The sequence below is a fragment of the Neomonachus schauinslandi genome, chromosome 13, assembly GCF_002201575.2.
Source record: "Neomonachus schauinslandi chromosome 13, ASM220157v2, whole genome shotgun sequence".
NCBI lineage: Eukaryota > Metazoa > Chordata > Mammalia > Carnivora > Phocidae > Neomonachus > Neomonachus schauinslandi.
In genome coordinates, this window is record NC_058415.1 from 83,518,289 (window position 1) to 83,541,158 (window position 22,870).

Consider the following 22,870-nt stretch of genomic DNA (forward strand, 5'->3'; position numbering starts at 1 on the left):
GGATGACAGAGAAGAAAAACACAAAAAACTTTATATTATATATGGAATCCTATTTAAAATAATAAAAAAAAACTTGTGCATGAATATGAAATATTAAATATCAGGAGTTTAAAAAAATCTTATTTCCAAATTGTCAATGCAAAAGTTACTTCCATTTTAGGTTAAGTAATAATTCAGTTATCCCCAACTAAAATTAATAACATCTCTGACTTTGACATCTCATAAACGTGAACTAGGCAAAAAGATTATATAATCTCTGTACTCTATGCCACAGCCCTCAACCTGGATAGTCTTTAAACCTGATATCATGAATTAAGATTAAATAGAATTCCTGTGGAAACATTGTATTATGAAACCAACAATCTGATTTTTTGACTGAAATACTTAAAAGTCTTTTTTTTTTTCATTTCTAGCATTCAGATTACAAAGAAAGCAAAATATGCCAGCATATCTCATGATAACACAGGGCTCACACATTCCAAGTGATATTTATCATCTTAAGACTCCAATTAAAGATTTAACTTTTAGATGCAAATCAATCCTATACAGTTTCTGAAATTATGACAGGATTTAATGAATTAAATGATTTCAAAAATGGTCTTGATTATGCTTCAAAGAATCACACATTTGTCTACCTACTAAGTTGGAATGAAAAGAAATATTATGGAAAGACTGTTCTTGATTTTTAATAGTCCATGCTGGCTAGTTTCATCTTTGTGAACAATGATATATTTTCTAAATCCACACATTTAAGGTCCAAGTATAAGAGTTGGATTTTCTTCATTATATAAAAATAAATGATTTACTCTTCTGAGGGTGAGAACATTGCCTATATGTGTGTAGGGATAGATGTTGGAGGTAAGTAGCCATACTTCAAAACCGAAAAGTAAAAATTCCAAGATTAATTGAGTTTTTTAAAAGACTTGAAAGACTGTATTTTAAAACAGTTACCCTAAAAGTCTGAACAATTTTTTCAGTTTGTTTTTAAAATGGTGGCCTTAAATTAAAAAATTAAAACTAAGTAACACCACTATGTGTCTGTCATCACATTAAAAAACGGCACCATGTAAAATCTGTGGCAAATGAAAAATTGTTTCAACAAGAGGATTTTTGTTTTAATAGTCATCTATGGTACTCTCAAGGAACACATTTCGAACATCCAGAATGGACGCTAATTCCAGAATGTGCTTCTGGAGGTGAGGGTTCTCCACTGTTTCATCCCTTGGCAGTTGGGGATATGATTCTGGATAGTTTCGTGTTTCCTGGTAGGCAAAGGAGAGAAAAGTCAAGTTTTAGAGTTTAATGAAGGAAATTATATACAACATTAATAATATTACTGTTAACATTACAATATTAGGAATAACTTAATATGTAGTTCTCTGCATAGTAGTATGATTTTTTTTTTTAGGTGTTTTTTTTTTTTAAGATTTTATTTATTTATTTGTCAGAGAGAGAGAGATAGAAAGAGAGAGCACAAACAGGGGGAGCAGGAGAGGGAGAAGCAGACTCCCCGCTGAGCAGGGAGCCCGACACGGGACTCGATCCCAGGACTCTGGGATCATGACCTGAGCCGAAGGCAGACGCTTAACCGACTGAGGGACGCAGGCGCCCATAGTAGTATGATTCTTAATAGCAGTGTACTTGTTGAACACAGGAAATTGCTGATATTTGACTACTGTGACCTTCAAAAATTACAGTTTCATACGGTTCAACCTAATATATTCATTCAGTGAGTTATTTTACAAGTATTTATTGGGTCTTGCCACTTTTGAGTACTCTGCTATATTGTAGAAATCATATAATGCCAACTACTTAGGGGAAAGTCCTAGCATATGTAGGATTTCAACAAGTATTTGGCTAAATGAATGAATAAATAGATGTTGCAGCAGAAATTAAAATGAGAGGAAAGACATGAGAAGCACTGAAAAAGTCAAATTAATGAGCCTTGGCTGGGGCACCTGGGTGGCTTAGTCAGTTAAGCACCTGCCTTTGGCTCAGGTCATGATCTCCAGGTCCTGGGACTGAGCCCCACATCAGGCTTCCTGCTCAGTGGGGAGTCTGCTTCTTCCTCTCTATCTCTCTCCCTCTACCCCTCTCCACTGCTCATTCTCTTTCTCTTTTGCTCTCAAATAAATAAATCTTTAAAAAAAATTAATGAGCCTTGGCAATTAATTATAGGACAGGGAGGTGTCAAAGATGACTGTGAGATTTTAGGAAGAAATGACGTAAGAGAAGAGCTGGGAGCCATTTGAAAGAAAAAGAGAAGTACAAGAGGAAATGATTTGGAGAGAGTAATAAAAGCTTCAGGTTTTAGGTATATTTTATTTGAAGTAATAGGGTAATACAAACAGAATTGCCCCTCAAAAGGAATTTGAAAATTCAGATCGATCTCAGAAGACAGGTTTGAGCAGTATATGTAAAGACGGATATAATATGCATGGAGATAAATATTAAAGTCATGAAAATGGCTAAGATTTCTAAGAATATTAGCAAACAGTGTGAAAAAAAAAAGAGTCCCTAAAAAGGGAAATACCAGAAAGAAAGAAAAAAAAAAAAAACAGAAAAGGAACAGTAAAGGAAAAAGAAAAAAAATTGTAATTGCATAGAAGCAAAAGAAAGAGACTGTTTCAAAAATGAGGTATTCTCACTTGGAAATTCTTCTTTATTTGGTAATTTCTTTTTTTTTTTTTTTTAAGACTTTATTTAGGGGCGCCTGGGTGGCTCAGACGGTTAAGCCTCTACCTTCAGCTCAGGTCATGATGCCAGGGTCCTGGGATTGAGCCCTGCATCCGACTCCCTACTCATGGAGAGCCTGCTTCTCCCTCTCCCTGCTGCTTCCCCTGCTTGTGCTCTCTCTCTCTCTCTGTGTCAAATAAATAAATAAAATCTTTAAAAAAATAATGAAGATTTTATTTATTTGAGAAAGAGAGAGAGAGAAAGCATGAGTGGGGATGAGTGACGGGGGAGGGACATGGAAAGAGAGAGAAGCAGGGAGTCTGATGCAGGGCTCAATTCCAGAATCCCAGGATCATGACCGGAGCCAAAGGCAGCCGCTTAACCGACTAAGCCACCCAGGTACCCCTTGGTAATTTTTATAGACTATAATTTTGTCACTCATTTAAAATTTCCTGGAGAAATAAGTTACTGCTTTTCTATGCATCTCACATGATAGTTCATATATTCAAATATCACTTCTACCATTCTTCAGCCCTTAGGCATTACTCATTACAATTATAAAGACCAAAATTTTGTTTTAACACACTAAATACTAAATAGTCCTCATAGAGACAAAAAAAGAACTGTTCAACAACCCTAAAAAAAGAAAAAACCAAAAACAAGATCTAATGGGGGACTATTATACGGTGAATAATTCTCTCAGCTCACACAGGGCTGAGAGATGTTTGAGTTCTGACCAAACACTTCCTAGAGTGGAGAAAATCTGTTTAAACAGAGGACATATGAAAGAGACCCCAGAAAAATTATGTCTCTTAGTATTGGGCCAAAATAAACCTACATTTGTATGCTAACACTACTCTAAATCTATCCCTAAAATGCTTAAAAACAAGCCATAGGAAGGTCAAAGGAATTTGCAAGTTGATTAAACCCCTGCTACAATAAAGTCCAATATTCTTCAAAGAAAGACAACAAAGTCCAGAATTCAACATCATGAAATTCACAATGTACATACTCTATGAGAAAATTACTAGACATATAAAAAATCAGGAATATGAGAGCCCTAACCAGTAGGAAAAATCATAAACACAAACTTATAAATAATAGAGAATATAGTATTAGCAGACAAGGACTTTAGCTCTTACACATACATTCAAGAGCACAAAGGAAAACATAATGAGGAGGGAAATGGAAAATATTAAAAGAACCAAACAGAACTAGAGATGAGAAAAATGTAATTCCTGAAATGAAAAACTAACTGGATAGGATTAACAGCATTTTAGACACTAAGGAAGAAAACATCAGTGAACTTGAAGACACAGCAATAGAAACTGAAACAGAAAGAAAGAAAGAAAAAGACTTTTTTGGAAAAATGTAGGGCACATGAAGTGATGTGGAGGTTAACAACAGGCTGTCTAATATATATGGAACTAGGTCCCAGAGAGAATGGAGGAAGAAAAATATCTGAACAAAAATGACCAGAAGTATTCCAAAAATATTCCATAGATCCAAGATGATCAATGAACTCTAATTAAAAAAAAAAAAAAGAAAACCCTATCAAGGTATATCATAACCAAATTATAGGAAATAATATGAAGAACAAATCTTAAAAATACCCAGAGAAAAATGAAAAGACACATTACACATCACGATAATTGACAGAACAAGTATTCAGAAAATCAGTAAAGATATAAAAACCATGATGAATAACATTATAAGTCAAGGTTATCTAAAAGACATTTATAAAACTCTTTATCTGATGTTATGACATTACTAGCATGTATGTTTATTGAAAGTATCTGTGGAACATTTACCATGATAGATGACATCTGGATGATAAAACAAGTTTCAATAAGTTAAAAGGATTTAAGCCATACAAGGTATATTATCTGACCACAAAGGAATTAGCTTAGAAGTCAGTAAGATAAAGATAATTCAAATATTTATTTTTTATATTTTTAAAAAATATTTATTATGTGAGAGAGAGAGCGAGCGAGCAGGGGGAGGGGCAGATGGAGAGGGAGAAGAGCCTCTCAAGCAGACTCTGCCTTGAGCACGGAGCCCAATGGGGGGCTCGATCTCACAACCGAGATTATGACCTGAGCTGAAATCAAGAGTCGGACACTCAACAGACTGAGCCTCCCAGGTGCCCCAATAACTTACATATTTAGCTACAAAACAACATATTCTTAAATAACCTATGGTTCAAAAAAAAAAAATCAGAGTGAAATAAAGACTGTTTCAGAGAAATAAATAATGAAAGAATTACCACCAGATTTGCACTCTAGGAAATGATAAAAGATTCTATAGTAAGAAAAATGATAGCAGACGGAAAATTAAATACAGGAAGAAATAAAGAGCGGCAAATTTTAAAAAGATTTTATTTACTTGAGATAGAGAGCGAGAGAGCACGAGTGGGGCGAGGCACAGAGGGAGAGGGAGAGGGAGAAGCAGGCTTCCCGCGGAGCAGGGAGCCCAATACAGGGCTCAATCCCAGGACCCTGAGATCATGACCTGAGCCGAAGGCAGACACTTAACCAAATGAGCCACCCAGGTGCCCCATCATTTAAAAAGTTTTTTAAAAGATCATTCATTGACTGTTTAATGCTATGCTAACCACAAAGTATCATTTAGTATATACCGATTCATAAAAGTCAAATGTACAGAGTTGGGAGGGAGAATATAAAGGTATACTGTTATAAGACAATTATATTAAATGTGAAGTCATATTAATAAGTAAAACAACATATAGAGGTAAATCAATACCATTGTTAAAATAAAATTCTAAACCAAAACAAAACAAAACCTCCATTAATTCAAATGAAGATGAAAGCAGAGAAAGAAAAAAGGTACAAACCACAGCCAGGACAAATAGATAACAAATAATAGTATATTTAAATCAAACTGTGTTTTTTTTTTAAAGATATTTTTTATTTATTTATTTGACAGACAGATAGAGAGCACAAGTAGGCAGAGCGTCAGGCAGAGGGAAAGGGAGAAGCAGGCTCTCTGCTCAGCAGGGAGCCCGATGAAGGGCTCGATCCCAGGGTCCTGGGGTTGAGCCCGGCATCGGCATCTGGTTCCCTGCTCAGCGGGGAGTCTGCTTCTCCCTCTGCCTCTCTGCCCCCCGCCCCATGCTCTCTTTCAAATAAATATATAAAATCTTAAAAAAAAAAAAAAAAGAAGAAGAAAAGAAAAGAAATCCATTTTAAGTATAAGGAGAACCATAGGTTAAAAGTGAAAGGGTGAAAAAAGATTTGCTGTGCAAACACAAACCAGAAGAAAACAGGTATGGTTATATTAATATCAATCAAATAGATTGCAGATCCAGGAATATTGCCACACGTAATAGATATTTCATAAATGAATGGGTAATTTCAACAAGAAGACAGAACAACCCTAAGTATGTGTGAACTCAATAACAGCTTCAAAATGCACAAAGAAAAATGAGAACTGAAATGAGAAATTAACCAATTCATAATTATAATTACAGGTTTAGATACTCCTCTGTCAGGGATGGAACAAGCAGACAAAAAAATCAGTAAGAATACAGAACACTGTTCAAAATAGTTCAGTAGCAAATTGAACAAACTGACATTTATACATAACTCCTTTTTTTTTTTAGGATTTTATTTATTTATTTGACAGAGAGACACACAGCGAGAGAGGGAACACAAGCAGGGGGAGTGGGAGAGGGAGAAGCAGGCCCCCCGCGGAGCCTGGGGATCATGACCCGAGCCAAAGGCAGAGCTTAAGGACTGAGCCAGCCAGGCGCCTCTCCCCTTTTTTTTTTTTTTTTTTTTTACAAAGAGAGAGAATGGGAGAAAGCATGAGGTCGGAAAGGGGCAGAGAGAGAATCTTAAATAAATTTCAATTATTTAAATCATATTAAGGCAGTGCTTAATTGAAAGTGCTTATATTAGAAGAGAAAAAAGTTGTTAGGTCTAAGCTTAACAATATAGGAATTAAAAGAGAAAATTAAAATCAAAGTACAGCTGACCCTTGAACAATGCGGGGATGGGGGTTTGGAGTGCCAGCCCCAGCACCGGTGAAAATCCACATATAACTTTATGGGGCACTGGGCTGGCTCAGTCGGTGGAGCATGCGACTCTTGATCTTGGGGCTGTATGTTCGAGCCCCATGTTGAATGTAGAGATTACTTAAAAATAAAATCTTAAAAAAAAATCCATATATAACTTTAGACTCCCCAAAATTAACCAAGAGCCTACTGTTGACTGGGAAGCATTACTGATAACAGAAAGAGCCAATTAACACATATTTTATATGTATATGTATTATGTACTATATTCTTACAATAAAGTAAATTAGAGAAAAGCAAATGTTATTAAGAAAATCATTAGGGGGGCGCCTGGGTGGCTCAGTCGTTCAGCGTCTGCCTTCGGCTCAGGTCATGATCCCAGGGTCCTGGGATCGAGCCCCACATCGGGCTCCCTGCCCGGCGGGAAGCCTGCTTCTCCCTCTCCCACTCCCCCTGCTTGTGTTCCCTCTCTAGCTGTCTCTCTCTCTCTCTGTCAAATAAATAAATAAAATCTTAAAAAAAAAAAATCATTAGGAAGAGAAAATACATTCACAGTACTGTACTATATAAAAAAATTCACAGATAAGTGGACCTGAGTGTTCAAACCTGTGTTGTTTAAAAGTCAACTGTAATTAAAAAGAAGAGAAACAATAAAGTATATATGGAAATAGATTATAAAGAGATGAACAACAGTAAAAAAAAAGTCAATGAAAGCAAATGTTGTTTATTTGGAAAGATCACTAAGATTAACAGACTTTTAGCTAGACTGAGAAAGAAAAAACAAGACAGGAAATATTACCAACATGAGGATAAAAGATCACTGGAGAGCCTATATGGATTAAAAGGATAATGGAATATTATGGACAATGTTTTGCAATAAATTAGACAAATGAACTTGTAAGACACAAATGATCAAAATTGACTAAGAAAAACAGAAAACATGAAAAGCCTTTGAAGTTGAACTCAAAATTTGAAAACTTCCAAAAAGGAAAACTCCATGTCTAGATGCTTTACTAGTGAATGCTATCAACCTTTCAAGGAAGAAATAATACCAACCCTAAAGAAACTATAAGAAGTAGAAGAGAATGAAACACATCCCAACTCAATTTATGAAGTCAGCAATACCCTGATAACAAAACCAGACGAAGACATTATAAGAATAGAAAATTAAGTCCCATACTCACTCATAACAAAAGATGTAAAGATCCATAAGGAAATACTAGCAAATTGAATCCAGCAATGCAAAAGGATAATACATGACCACAAAATACAATTAACCCAGATATACAAGGCTCAACTTACTGTTAGAAAAATCAACCAATGCTATTCACCGTGTTAATAGAATTAATATTTATTAGATCATTTAATGAAGAAAAAAAGTATTTGACAATCTTCCATACCTATTACTGATAAAAAAAAAAATCTCAACAGATTAGGAACAGAAAGGAGCTCAGTCAACCTGAAACAGGACATCTATGAAAAACCAACAGTCAACACCTAATTTATGGTAAAAGATTAAATATTTTTCCCCAAAACCCAGGAACAAGGCGAGGATGTCCATTCTCACTAGTTCTATTCAACATTTTACCAGAAGACCTAACCTTGAAATAAAGTACAAAAGCAAAAACAAAACAAACAAAACCCCACCATAATAAAAGACATAGAGATTGGAAAGGATGAAGTAAAAACTATTTTGTTTGAAAATGACATGATTATGTACATACAAAATCTTAAGGAATGTATAAAAAAAGCTAGCAGAACTAACATTTCAATTTAGGAAGACTGCAAGGAAACAAGGTCAATTTTAAAAACAGCAGTATTTCTGTGTATTAGCAACTAATAATTAGAATATGAAATAAAAATATAATTCTATTTATAATGCCTCTCTAAAATTGAAATACTCAGGAATAAATTTATTAAGATACATATAACACCTATAAGATGAGAATCACAAAACACTGCTGAGAGAAACTGAAGACCTAAATAAATGGGGAAATACACCATAGTCATTGATTGACTCAATATTATTAAAATACAATTCTCCATAGATTGGTTACATAGATTAAGTGCAATCCCAATCAAAATGTGAAATTGCTGCTAAATTTCACATAGAAAGGACCCAGAATAACCAAAACACTTAAATTTTAGGGGGACTCACACTACAGGATTTTAAGACTTACTATAAAACTGGAATAATCAATCAAAAAAAAAAAACTGGAATAATTAAGGCAGCAGTGTATTGGAGAAAAATGCCATTGGTCAATGAAACAGAATTTAGAGTCTAGAAATATCTCTATACATATATGGTTGACAGATTTTCAAAAACGTTACAAAAGTAATTCAAAGAGAAAAGGATAACCATTTCAATGATACTAAAATAATTTCATAACCATATGAAAGAAAAAACCATTAACCCTTACCTTACACTGTAAACAAAAATAACTCAAGATACATCATAGACCTAAATGTAAAAAAGCTAAAGCTATAAAACTTCTAGAAGAAAACTTGGAAAAAATCTTTGTAACTTTGGAATAGGTGAAAATTTCTTGGATAAAACACAAACCACAAAAGAAAAAAATTGGTTAGTTGAAACTTCATCAAGAATTTAAAAGCAACTGTTAAGAAAAGCCACTGTTCAAGAAAAGAGAAAGGTAAGCCACAGAATGCAATAAAATATAGTTGAGAAGCACATGAAAAGATGTCTAACATCACATTATTCAGTGAAATGCAAATTGAAACTACAATGAGATAACACTATAAATTCATAAAAATGGGGGTGCCTGGTGGCTCAGTCAGTTGGGCATCTGCCTTCGGCTCGGGTCGTGATCCTGGGGTCCTGGAATTAAGCCCCACATTGGGTTCCCTACTCAGCAGGGAGTCTGGTTCTCCCTCTGCCCCTCCCCCACTCATGCTCATTCTCTCTTAAATAAATAAAAATCTTTAAAAATATATTCACAAAAATGGTTGAAATTTAAAAGACTGACAACACCAAATGTTGCAAGGATATAGAGAAACTTTCATACACTGTTGCTAGAAACATAAAATAGTACAAATACTCTGAGAAATGGCAGTTTATGATAACACTAAACACATACCTACCCTATGACCAAAAAAATTCAAAATATATGTCTGAGCAGACTTGTACAAGAATGTTCACAGCCAGTTCATTTACAGTAGTCAAAAATTTAAAACTGCCCAGGTGTTCATCAAAAGGAGAAGGCCTAAATTAAACTGTGGTATATTCAGACAAGGGACTACTACTACTCAGTAATAAAGAGGAATGAGCTCCTTTTATATGAAACATGGATGAATCTCAAGAACAACATGCTTGGGGGTGCCTGGGTGGCTCAGTCGTTAAGCGTCTGCCTTCGGCTCGGGTCATGATCCCAGGGTCCCGGGATCGAGCCCCGCATCGGGCTCCCTGTTCCGCGGGAAGCCTGCTTCTCCCTCTCCCACTCCCCCTGCTTGTGTTCCCTCTCTCACTGTGTCTCTCTCTGTCAAATAAATAAAATCTTAAAAAAAAAAAGAACAACATGCTTGGTCAAAGAAGGTTTACACAAAGGCGTACACACTGTATAATTCAAGTTCATGAATAGGTGAAACTAAGCTATAGTGAAAATAATAAAAAATAGCATTGCCTCTGGGGTAATGGGTACTGGACTGACTGGAAAAGGGTTTAGAGAGAATTTTCTGGAATGATGCTATGTTGTATAACTTGATACACGGGTGTATGTATTTGTCAAAACTCACCTAATGGCACATGTTAGTTTTGTGCACTTCACTGTATACGAACTTCACATTAAAAAAAAAAGAAGTGGGGAGATGAACCATGAGAGACTATGGACTCTGAGAAACAAACTCAGGGTTCTAGAGGGGAGGAGGGTCAGGGGATGGGTTAGCCTGGTGATGGGTATTAAAGAGGGCACGTATTGAATGGAGCACTGGGTGTTATATGCAAACAATGAATCATGGAACACTACATCAAAAACTAATGATGTAATGTATGGTAATTAACATAATATAATAAAATAAAAAATTTTAAAAAGTGTGTGTGTGTATAGTTATTTATATGTATGATGAAGTGTTGAGGGGTAAAATCTATTGATGTCCACCATTTATTTCAAAATGCATCACAAAATGAGATAAACTGATGAATGAAAGGAGGAATGGATAAATGTACCAAAACAAATATATCAAAATGTTAGCTGCAGAATCTAGCTAGTGTGTATATGGATATTCATTGTACAATTCTTTCATATTTAAAATTACCATAATAAAATGGAAAAAAAATCATCCTATTTTTAAACAAAGTACAAGAGACTTAAAAATGTTCAGGCATAGGGGTGCCTGGGTGGCTCAGTTGGTTAAGTATCCAACTCTTGGTTTCAGCTCAGGTCAGGATCTCAGGGTCATGAGACTGAGCCCTGCATCAGGCTCCACATTCAATGCGGAGTCTGCTGGAGATTCTCTCTCCTTCTGGTTTCTCTCTGCTCTTCCCCCCCCCCCCAAGTAAATAAATGAATTCTTTAAAAAATGTTCAGGCATATTTGAAAAAGAACCAAATGTTACTTATAGAAATGAAAAATGTAATGGCTGAAATTTTTAAAACCTCAATAAACAGTGTTACGTAGTTATATGAATTCACAGAAAAAACCAAATCACTTAAGAGCAAAATGGACAAAAGATTTGAACACACTCTTCACAAAGAGGAACAAAGAATAAAACATGAAAAGTTACTCAACCTAAAAGCAATTTCAGAAATAAAAATTAAAACCACAATGAACTACTAATTTATACCCATTAGAGTCACATGATATAAAGTAAGACTGCAACAAGTGGTGAGGATTAGAGCAAAAGTAACTCTTACACACTACTAGTGAGTGTAAATTGATAGAACCACTTTGCAAAACATTTGGCATTACCTAGTAAAGTTGGAAGATGCTTATATAATCTGACCTCACATCCCAGTATAGAAAATCTTATACATGTGTACCAGGTAACTGATAGAAGATTTCACAGTGGCATTGTTTATAATAATAATAAAATGGAAACAACCTAAATATCCATTATCAGTAGAATGGACAAGAAATTTTTGATATACAGTCAAACAATCGAATCCTATAGCACACTGAAAACAAATGGATGAAAGTTACAGTTGTCATCAACTTGGCTCAATCTCAGGACTATAATAGTAGGTGAAAAAAAAGCAAGCTGTAGAAGAATACATATAATTTGGATCCATCAACATGTTGTGTAGGAATATAAATAATACATATGGCAAAGCTATAAAGAAAAATGAATGATAATTATAAAATTCAGGATTTTAATTTCATTTGAGAGAGAGATAGGATCCAGGAAGGGCCTAAAAGGTAATGACAATGTTCTACTTCTTAAACTGGCATTCAGATGTGCCTTATATGGGTCATCTTTATATGTCATAATAATTTGTAAATATTATTTTGAGTCTATTAAAATTTTATTTAATACAGTATATTTAATAAAATATAATACATGATTCCTAAATACCTAAAATGGTAAAACTGGTCTTTAATAATATTCTTTGCCTACCCGAAAAATCTTGTGCATCCTCATGGTGGCTGAACAAAAGATAAATCTTGTGAGAAGCAAGCGAAGAAATTCATCTCCAAAAAACTGGAGAAATGCTTGATCTGCAAAGAGGAGAAAGATGACAGTAAAAAGATGCTTAAAAGAAAAACTAATTTCAAAGGGGAAGAAAGTTCGAAAACCTTCTCAACTTTCCTGCCTTCAACAAATACCTTTAAAAATTCAAACAATTTCAACAATATAAAACCATTATAGTATGTTAAGTGTTCAGTTAGATTAGTAGGGTACCTATTGAACGTGAATGGGTCAGTAGCTGGGCAATATCACGGTTGATTTTTCGAAGATATTCTTGACATTTTTCCCATAGGCCTCTGCGCATGCTTGACAATCCAGAGACAAATAGGAAGGCCATTAGAGGATTGTTCAAAAAGAGAGTGAAGAGGCTACCTCGTTGAGATTGATCTGTAATAACAAACATGTTATATATATACAGACAACAGTTCTGCAAAAGATAAGAGATCTATTTGAGGAATATTTTAATATAATGATATTATACAAAATTAAAGCTGTATCATTAAAACATAATTCAATAAAGTAGATTCTGCATGGAACTACAAAAACATCCCAGGTACGCTGCTTTCTGCTGAACAAACTTAAGAGAGAGCATAGGAAACTTAAGAGAAATGGAAAAGGAACATAGTCCTTTGTCTTTTTCACTCCAACTAACAAATTTTATCCAAATATGGCAAGTACATGGGTGGTTCATGATAAAATTCTCTGATGAGTACTAGAATTGGCCATCTTTTTCATTCCCTTTTGTTAGTTGCTCTTTCTCACCTATCCCTTAAATATCAGTATTTTCTCTCTTTGACCCTACACATTGCTGATCTCACCTAGTCCCACAATTTCAGTTATCACTTACATGCCTACTGATTCCCAGTTCTCTTATCTGCAGCCTAGATCGAGCTCACCCGGTCTAGAACTGCACTGTCCTAACTGTAGCTACTGGATACTTCAAATGTGACTGGTCCAAAGTGAGGTGCACTGTGAAATGTAAAATATACGTAGGATTTCAGAGCCTCACTACAAAAAGATATATTAATTTCACCTGTTAAACTTTTTTTAAGGTGGCTACTAGAAAATTCAAAATTACACGTGACTTACATTATTTTTCTATTGAACAGAGCTGCTCTAGACTACAATATTCAACCTAAGTTTCAAAGGTAACCTCACACCCAACTTGTCAGAAATTGAAAGCAAATTCTTCCCTTTTGTTCTCTACAAATCTGCTTCTTATGCAGTACCATCATTTCTACCAGCATCTTAGCCAGAAACCTGGAAGTTCACCTCTGCCTCCTTCCTCTCCCTTGTTCCCTCATATCCAATCCATCACCAAATCCTGTTGGCTCTTTGGGCTTAGTATCTTTTGAAGCCACCACCATCTCCCTATTTCCATCAATGCTCCTCTCCAACCCATTCTCCACAAGGTTAATGAATGCTCTTCCATGCTACTCTTCTGTTCACAATCTTTTGATGGCACCCCACTGTCCTCCATTTTAATCTCTTCACAAATCCTAAAAGGTTTTTCATGATTCAGTCACACAATCCCACACCCTATCCTTCCACTAGCAGGAAGTACTTTAATTTCTCTAAATGTTCCATAAACTGGGGCACCTGCTGGCTCAGTGGGTAGAGCACATGACTCTTGATCTTGGGGTTGTGAGTTCAAGCCCCACGTTGGGTGTAACAATTACTTAAAAATAAAATCTTAAAAAAAAAAAGTTCCATAAACTCTCTCATCACAGAGCTCTTATGTCTGGGCTCACATGCTATTGCTCTGCTAGAACACTCTTGTTAACCATGTCCCAGCTCCATATAATTCTATATAACCTTCAACTCCACTCTGACATCTTTTTATCCATTTTCTTCACCGGCAAGGGCTGCTCAGGAGTTCCTCTTACATGTTCCATATGCTTCCTTCTATGAACCACTAATAGCACCTATAAGAAATGCCTCTTAGGTTGTCTGTATCTTTGGCTAGACATTTGGCTCTGTGAGGAACATACTGTGTTTGTCTGGTCAGAGTGTTAACTCCAGCGCCCAGCACAGAACCTGATAAATAAATGCTGAATAAATGTTTGTTGTACAGATGATGTAACTCGTGGTTCAACGGAGAACTGGAGACTTTAGTTACTAGAGGTGCAGGAACCTAATTAGACATCCCAAAATTTAAGTATCTGCTAGCTTTGTGCTCCGATGGGCCATATTTAAGGAATTAGACGTCTAAGCTTTCTAGCACAAAGATATGATACTGGACTAAAAAGTGTTAAGGGTGTATACTACAACTAAGTGTGATAATAAGCATTAATAATAATGACCATTAAAAAATGAGTTAGCACATATTGAATACTTACTATATACCCAAAATTATTTAACGAGGAAGTACTATTACTATCTCCATTTGATAGGAAAGAAACAGGCACAGAATGGCTATGTAACTTCCCAAGGTCACATAGCTAGTCAGTGGCTGAGTCGGAATTCAAATTCAATCAGCTTACCTCCAGAGTCTCTGTTTTTACCCTCTATGCAATAAAGCCTTTCGGAACAAATAATCTTGGTATTAACCCATTAGCTCATGCAATTTTAAATAAAGCTGCATCTTAATAGGACAAATTGACAGCAGAAAGCACTAAGTAATTGGAAGGGGTTACATTTCTCCAGAAATGACAGGAAAGAGGTTAACAAAGTCCTCAAAGCAGGAGAATTTTACCGTTGTTTGAAGGTAAGTTCTATCCCTTAGTAATTAGGCTTTTGGATACAAGAACGTAATATTTCTACACGGTTTTTTTTCCCTGTTAAATAGCAAAACTTACCTTAAAACAACAGTGAAAAGTCTCCAGCTTCTCTCAGGCTTTCAAATGCTGACCATCACTTCCTGTGTCAAACTATGTCAGTAGACAGGGCTTCTGGCTGGGAAGTAGCAGTAAAACGCTATCTCCCACAGAGAGACATCAGCACTATTCAGTCAGGGAGATGGTGAAACAGTGACAAGGACTGCTAAAACACGGGTAAGGTTTGTTTAGTTTCTACCTAGCTCAATGACTGGGAGTTGGAATTAGATTTTATTTTACGTGCTGCTTATCACGGACAAAGTATTAAAGACAGTCTTTCATTTCTCAGCCATCTGAGAAACAGCCATAACCCGGACACACTGTCTCCCTAGCACACTGAAAATAGGTGCTTTTATTGTAAAAATACAACAAGGTAAAAATGTGAATAAAAGAAACCCTTTAAGTTGTGCCAGTAAGGTTATCCTAACTCTCAGGCATAGGCTGAGAAGTTTTTCTAGACCAGAAATCATATAGTTTTAAAAGAAGCCTAAAATAGGGGTGCCTGGGTGGCTCAGTCAGTTAAGTGGCTGCCTTCAGCTCAGGTCATGATCCCAGGGTCCTGGGATCAAGCACCGCATCGGGCTCCCTGCTCGGTGGGAAGCCTGCTTCTCCCTCCGTCTGCCACTTCCCCTGCTTGTGCTCTCTCTCTCTCTGTCAAATAAATAAATAAAATATTAAAAAAAAAAAAAAGATGCCTAAAACATGTAGCCAGAGATACAGGAAATCATGTTGTATGAAGGGCGACACGCACACCAAAACAAAAACAAAAACAAAACAAAACAAAAAACACCTGCAAAACAAATTTTAAAATTCACAAATCATGAGTTCCCCAACAGTAAGGGACCAAAAACACCCTTTCTCAGGGATGATTTATCATTTCTTTTAGAATTATCTCAAGACCTAATGGCAGCGCATTAAAGAAGTCTAGTTGTTGGCAAGACTTCTCGGTTTATTTCAGACTGACACCTGCCACATTAAGCACTATAAATCAACATGTGATCATTATAGGTGGGGAGACAAAGATTAGTATTATTCAAAATGCAGACAGTGTTTATAACAGGTAATGACAACATACCTTGTAAAGCTTTTGGATATGCTGTAGGAGAAAGCAAGCAGACTAGTGGCTGTCCAAATAAGTTTGTGAAATTCTGTAACATAGAAGAATTTAAAACTTTCATTAAAAATTTGACCAAAGATAGTTACTCAGTAATTTTCCAAAGCACGTCATCAGTGTATATAGGGCCCCTTTACTCATAAGCAGATGCAGAAACATCAATAACAGCTGAACAGACTGCCATCCATGTATAACTACTAAGGATAATAGACTTTCTTATAATAATGAAGTTTACTAAAAGTAAACTATTTATTTTTAAAATAAAGGCATATACATAGTTGCGGTGTTATAGGGAAAGATCGTCTGGCTATCTGCCAAAAGGCCACCCCAATGGGCAATGTACGCCAATTATTTACAAGGGTGGATTTTCCAAGCTCTAGAATCTGGCTCTTCGTCTTACAGGCTCTAAAACCTGACTTACTGGGGAGTAATCAAAGAAGATTGCAACCATTTCTCATTGTGAATCAAATTAACTGCTTACACAGAATGATGTATAAAACCAGAATGTCAATATGTTAATTTACAGTGAGAATTAAAGCTGATACTCAAACTAGAACACTCTTTGCCTGATTAAGGATATCCATTCTCTAAAGGATGGAAAGACACAATATGTTCTTAGAGAGAAACCCATTCTAAAGATATCATTACACTAATTTATTAAAATTTGAACCAACCTCAATAAAAATGGCCACAGATATTTTTTCCTGCAACTGAAAAAAATAATTCTAAAGTTCATATGGAAAAAGTAGATTAGCCAGGAAAACTCTGAAAAAGAAGAACAAAGACAGGGAACTAGATTCATGAGATATTGAAACATACTTTAAAGCCTCAAACTAAAAATATGTGGCACTGGCATAAGAGTAGGCAGAAGACCAATGGAAGAGAACAAAGAATCCAAAATTAGACCCCCAAACAGACAGGACTTCAGTATATATGATAAAGATGATAGTTCAAATTAGGAAGTAGGAAAATTTGGAGTGCCTGGCTGGCTTGGTTGGAAGAGCATGTGACTCTTGATCTCAGAGTCGTGAGTTCAAGTCACACATTGGGTGTGGAGATTACTTAAAATAAATTAATAAAATAAAATTTTTAAGAAAGTAGGGGGCGCCTGGGTGGCTCAGTTGGTTAAGCGACTGCCTTCGGCTCAGGTCATGATCCTGGAGTCCCAGGATCGAGTCCCGCATCGGGCTCCCTGCTCAGCGGGGGGTCTGCTTCTCCCTCTGATCCTCTTCCCTCTCATGCTGTCTCTCATTCTCTCTCTCAAATAAATAAATAAAATCTTAAAAAAAAAAATTTTTAAGAAAGTAGGAAAATTTGATGGCTAGATGGCTATCTAGTAGGGAAAAAACTGGATAGCCATCATAGAAAAAAGTTGGCTCCATACTTTGCACCACACACTTGGATAATTCCAAATATATCAAAGATTTAAATGTAAAAAAAAAAAGCAATAAAAGTGCTGAAAGAAAACATAAGAAAATAAGTGTTATTATTTTATAACCGAGATCTTTCTAACTATTATGATTAAGATTAATAAACCCTGGGGTGCTGGCTGGCTCAGTTGGAAGAGCAAGCAACACTTGATCTTGGGTCATAAGTTCAAGCCCAATGTTGGGTGTAGAGATTACTTAAAAAATAAAGAAACTTAAAAAAAAAAGATTAATAAACCCAGTTACAAAATCAAAGGCTTGTGCATAGTAAAATACAGCATAAGCTAAATCAAAAGTGAAATGATGAATTGGGGAAAATATCTGCAAGGCACATTACAAAGATCAATCTCCTTAATATAGAAAGAGCTTCTCCAAATCCATAAGAAAAAGACCACCGATCCAATAGAAGAATGAGTGGAAGACAACAGGGAATTCACAGAAAAGGGAATACAACTAACTCAAATACATGAAAAAGATGCTTAACATTACTGATAAGAGAAATAAAATCAAAGCTACGCTACAATATAATTTTTTAACCTACCAGTTTAACAAAATTTCCAAAAGTTTGAGAATATACACTGTTGGCAAGAATATGGGGAAACAAATACTCATATGTAGATGATAGGAGTATAAATTGGAACAAATTCTTTAGAAGACAATTTGGCAGCATCTATATTCCATTAACACAGGAATTCTACAACTAAAAATTTATACTAACAATATATTCTCAAACCTGTGAATAACATTAAGCCCTAAGCTACTCCTTGCAGCACTGGTAGTAACAGTAAAGACTAGAAACAACCAAATGACCAGCAACAAGGGATTGATTAGTAAAATGGTAAAATACATTCTGGCACAACCATACAATGGAATACTATGCAGTTATTAAAAAAAAAAAAAAGAACAAAGAAGTTCTTTATGAAGGGATATGGAAAGATCTCCAACACTTTTTTTTTTTTTTTTTGAGAGAGAGAGCAGGGTGGAAGGGGGCACAGAGGGGAAAGGGAGAAGGAGAGAATCTTAAGCAGGCTCCACGCCCAGCATGGAGCCCGACACGGGGCTCAATTTCATGACCCTAAGATCATTACCTGAGGCAAAATCAAGAGTTGGGACGCTTAACTGACTGAGCCACCCAGGCGCCCCTCCAACATTTCTCATTAAGTGAAAACGAAGTTGTATATAGCATGTTAACTGCCATTTATATAGCTAAGACTATGTATTTGTTTTGGCTTATATATATGTTAAAAAAATTCTAGAAGGATAAACAAGAAACAGACAACAGTGATTACCCATAGAGAGAAAGAGAGTAACTGAGTGAATCGAGACTGGGAGGTATAAAGAGATATAATAAGCCTTTTAAAATTTTTGATTTTGTGAATTTGTGAATATAATATCAATATAAAAAATTAAACAAGTAAATTAGCAATTTCTTGCAATCAAAACAAAGGGAGTAAGTTGAATGATATTAAGGCCACTCTTCGGATAAGGCAGCTTGAGCCATTTATCTACACTGCAGAGATGGCCTTCTGGATCTTTGGCCATGATGATCTTGTTCTTGGATAGTGTTAAAATGCAGATGGCTATTATTTATGTCCCAAGGTCTCCTTTTTCTTTGCTTCCCTTGTTGACCAACCTTTCTCTTCTTCTTTTTTTCTCCCCCCCATACTGTGTGGAGAGAGTTGCCTAACAAGCCTGACTGCAAGCCTGACTGCCTGCTTACAAGGCTGGCCATAGGTTGGCTTCTGGGGACTTAGATTTGGGGAGGGTTCCCACCATTAGCAGAACTGGTAAGAGCAATTCACTTTACCTGGACTGTATAAACAAGATGGTTTATGCTGAGCACCTGCTTTTCTTCTGGGACAATGGCATGTTAGTATGTGCCAGGCAGAGGCTGCCTACACAATGAGTCCCCAATGAAAACTGTGGGCACTGAGTCCCTAGTGAGCCTCGCTGGTAGACATTTCACCCATGTTGTCTTGTCTCACTTGTAAGAAGAACTGAGTGCATCCTGTGTGACATCACTGGCCTCTTGGAAGTTTGTGCCTGCTTTTCTCTGGACTTGATAGCATGTGCCTTTTTCCTTTGAGATCTTGCACTGTATCCTTTTACTGTGATAAATCTTAGTAGTGAGTGTGATTATATGCTGAAAATTATCACTCCTCGTGAATCGCTGAGCCTGGGGGTGACCTTGGGGACCTCTGATTTCCTCCTATCAGATTATATTTAAATATTAGGCCTGGGAAACAGTTTCTTTAAGGATACCTTGCATGTCTCCGTTCTAACCCATTCAGTAATTACTTTTATAGTTTAATTCCCATAGGATTATCTTATTTCTTTATTGTTTTATATGATTTAATGCTATTATGTTTAAAAAAATTATGGCTAATGTATGTAAATGGAATACACACTGAAGAAAATTTTTTAAAGATTTTATTTATTTATTTTAGAGAGAGAGAGCATGTTGAGTGGGCAGAGGGGCAGAAGGAGAGGGAAAGAGAGAGAATCCTCAAGCAGACTCCCCACTGAGCAAGGAGCCTGACACGGGGCTCGATTCCACGACCCTGAAATCATGACCAGAGCTGAAACCAAGAGTTGGCCACTTAACCAAATGAGCCACCCAGGTGCCCCAATACACTGCAGAAATTTTAACTTGCTGTAGCTCATATAAACACTGCTATTCATTTTTATATATTCATCCCATATCTAACTACTTTGCTGAATTTGTATGCATATTTTTTCTGTGATTCCTTAGGATTTTCTAAATATAAAATTATATCATTTATAATTAAGAATTTCTATTTCTTTTCAATATTTTTAATTTTTTAAAAAAGATTTTATTTATTTATTTGACAGAGGGAGAGAGCACAAGGAGGGGGAGTGGCAGGCAGAGGGAGAGGGAGAAGCAGGCTCCCTGCTGAGCAAGGAGCCTGATGTGGGACTTGATCCCAGGACCCCAGGACCAGGACCTGAGCTGAAGTCAGGGGCTTAATGGACGAGCCACCCAGGCGTCCCTCAGTACTTTTTTAAAAGATTTTATTTATTTATTTGACAGAGAGTGAGCGAGAGAGCAGGGGGAGCGGCAGGCAGAGGAGAAGCAGGCTCCTGCTGAGCAAGGAGCCCGATGTGGGGCTCCATCCCAGGGCCTCGGGATCATGACCCGAGACAAACGCAGACACTTAACTGACTGAACCACCCAGCCGTCCCTCTTTCTTTTCAATATTTACACCTCTTATTAGTCTGGACAAACTTTTTCATTGTTTTATTTTGGGAATGTTAAACAATTCTGGTCAGGACTAAAACAAGATCAATCACAAGGATGATAGCAGACACTCTCTTTTTCTTGCTTATTTTAACTAAGAATACTTTTAATGTTTCTCACTTGAAGTCCAAAATTGGCTACTTAATATAGTAGCTTTTCATCATAAGCTGAGTTTTTTTTTTTTAAATAAGAATGAGTACTGGAGGGATGCCTGGGTGGTGCAGTCGGTTGTGTCCGACTCTGGCGCAGGTTGCGATCTCAGGGTCATGGGAGTGAGCCCCAAGTGGGACTCCATGCTCAGCATGGAGTCTGCTTGGGTTTCTCTCTTCTTCTCCCTCTACCCCTCCCCCCACCACACTCTCTCTCTAAAATAAATAAATCTTAAAAAAAAAAAAGAATGTGTACTCAGGGTGCAGGGTGCCTGCGTGGCTTAGTTGATTAAGTGTCCAACTCTTGATTTTGGCTCAGGTCATGATCTCAGGATCTTGGGATTGACCCCGAGTAGGGCTCCACAACCATTGGGAAGTCTGCTGAGGATTCTCTCCTAATGCCCCTTCCCCGACTTGCGTGCTCTCTCTCAAATGAATAAATCTTAAAAAAAAAAAAAAATGCGCACTAAATTTATTTATAAAATAAATTATTATTTTAAAAGAATGGGTACAAAATGACCCCTAAGTTAAGCATGTGATTTTTCTTATTTATCCTATTGGCATAGTATATAATATTGATTGATTTTCAAAAAATTCATGTACAATTCAAACTCTTTTGTTAGATTATCCTCTTAATCCATTTACTAGTCTATTTACTAGTATTTTATCTTTTTCTAATCTATAATGATAAACTAATCTGGGGTAGGGTTTTCTTTTGTGTGTGTTATTTGTGTCTTGAAATAGTCAATATCATAATAATTTCTATCATTTACTGAGTGCTAATACTACTTTTCAGGGATTATCCTAGGCTTCATAGATCATAACTTGTAATCTTAACAATACTGTAAGATCAGTATTGCCAACCTATTTTACAAAGAAAGAAAAAAAGGCACAGAAAAGACCAAGGACATGCTCAAGGTCATACAAGTGTCTTGTGACCTAATTGCTATTGAATGGATAGTTCTGATCTTCACTGCTCTGGAATTGTATATTTGATTCTAAAAGTTTAGAAGTATTTACTGGTGAACTCCAAAGGGCTAGCCTTTCTTGTGGGGGAAAAAGAGATAACTTCGATCATTTCCCTCTATTTCATACCCTGATTGGGTTTTTCTGATTTCCTTCTTATAGCCATTATCTATTTAACAGATCCTTTAAAACACCTTTACAACTTTAAAACAGTACATAGTATCGTTTTTAAAGCTCTCTTTTCTTCAACAAATACTCCTTGAACCTACTGACTAGAGACTGTTCTAGGTGGTAGGAATACAGCAGTAAACAAAACACATTTAAAAAAGAAAAAAACTTGTTTTCCTGGAGTTGGGTGTGGAGGTGGCAGGTAGAGACCCACAGTAAACAAAGCAGTTATGTAATACAGAAGGTGACTAGTGCTACACATGGAAAAAGACAGCAGAATATGCTTAGCAGCACAGGCTTTACAATAAGATTGTTTAAATCCCAACTCAGCCACCTACTAGCTGTATGTGTGACCTTGGGCAAATTATTTAACCTTTCTGTGGCTTGATTTTCTTTTCTTTTCTTCTTCTTCCCTTTTTCTTTTTTTTAAGATTTTTAATTTATTTATTTGAGAGAGAGCAGAGCGAGTGAGAGAAAACACGAGGGGCAGAGAGAGAGAGAGCGAGAAGCAGGCTCCCCACTGAGCAGGGAGCCCAATGCGGGGCTCGATCCTAGGACCCTGGGATCAAGACCTGAGCCGAAGGTAGACGCTTAAGTGACTGAGTCACTCAGTGCCCCC

The 22,870-nt window shown here is 36.3% G+C and overlaps 1 protein-coding gene across 1 annotated transcript in view; it reads right to left on the minus strand.

The window, feature by feature from the left end:
• Positions 1-570: 570 nt before the first annotated feature.
• The window catches only part of SCAI (suppressor of cancer cell invasion), a 133,100-nt gene continuing 110,800 nt past the window's right edge, over positions 571-22,870 (minus strand). The window contains exons 15-18 of the mRNA XM_021691496.1: positions 16,244-16,316; positions 12,566-12,739; positions 12,281-12,381; positions 571-1,262 (exon numbers count right to left, since the gene is read on the minus strand). Coding sequence (XP_021547171.1) covers positions 1,116-1,262; positions 12,281-12,381; positions 12,566-12,739; positions 16,244-16,316 — 495 coding nt within the window. The 3' untranslated portion in view covers positions 571-1,115. The remainder of the gene's footprint in view (positions 1,263-12,280; positions 12,382-12,565; positions 12,740-16,243; positions 16,317-22,870) is intronic.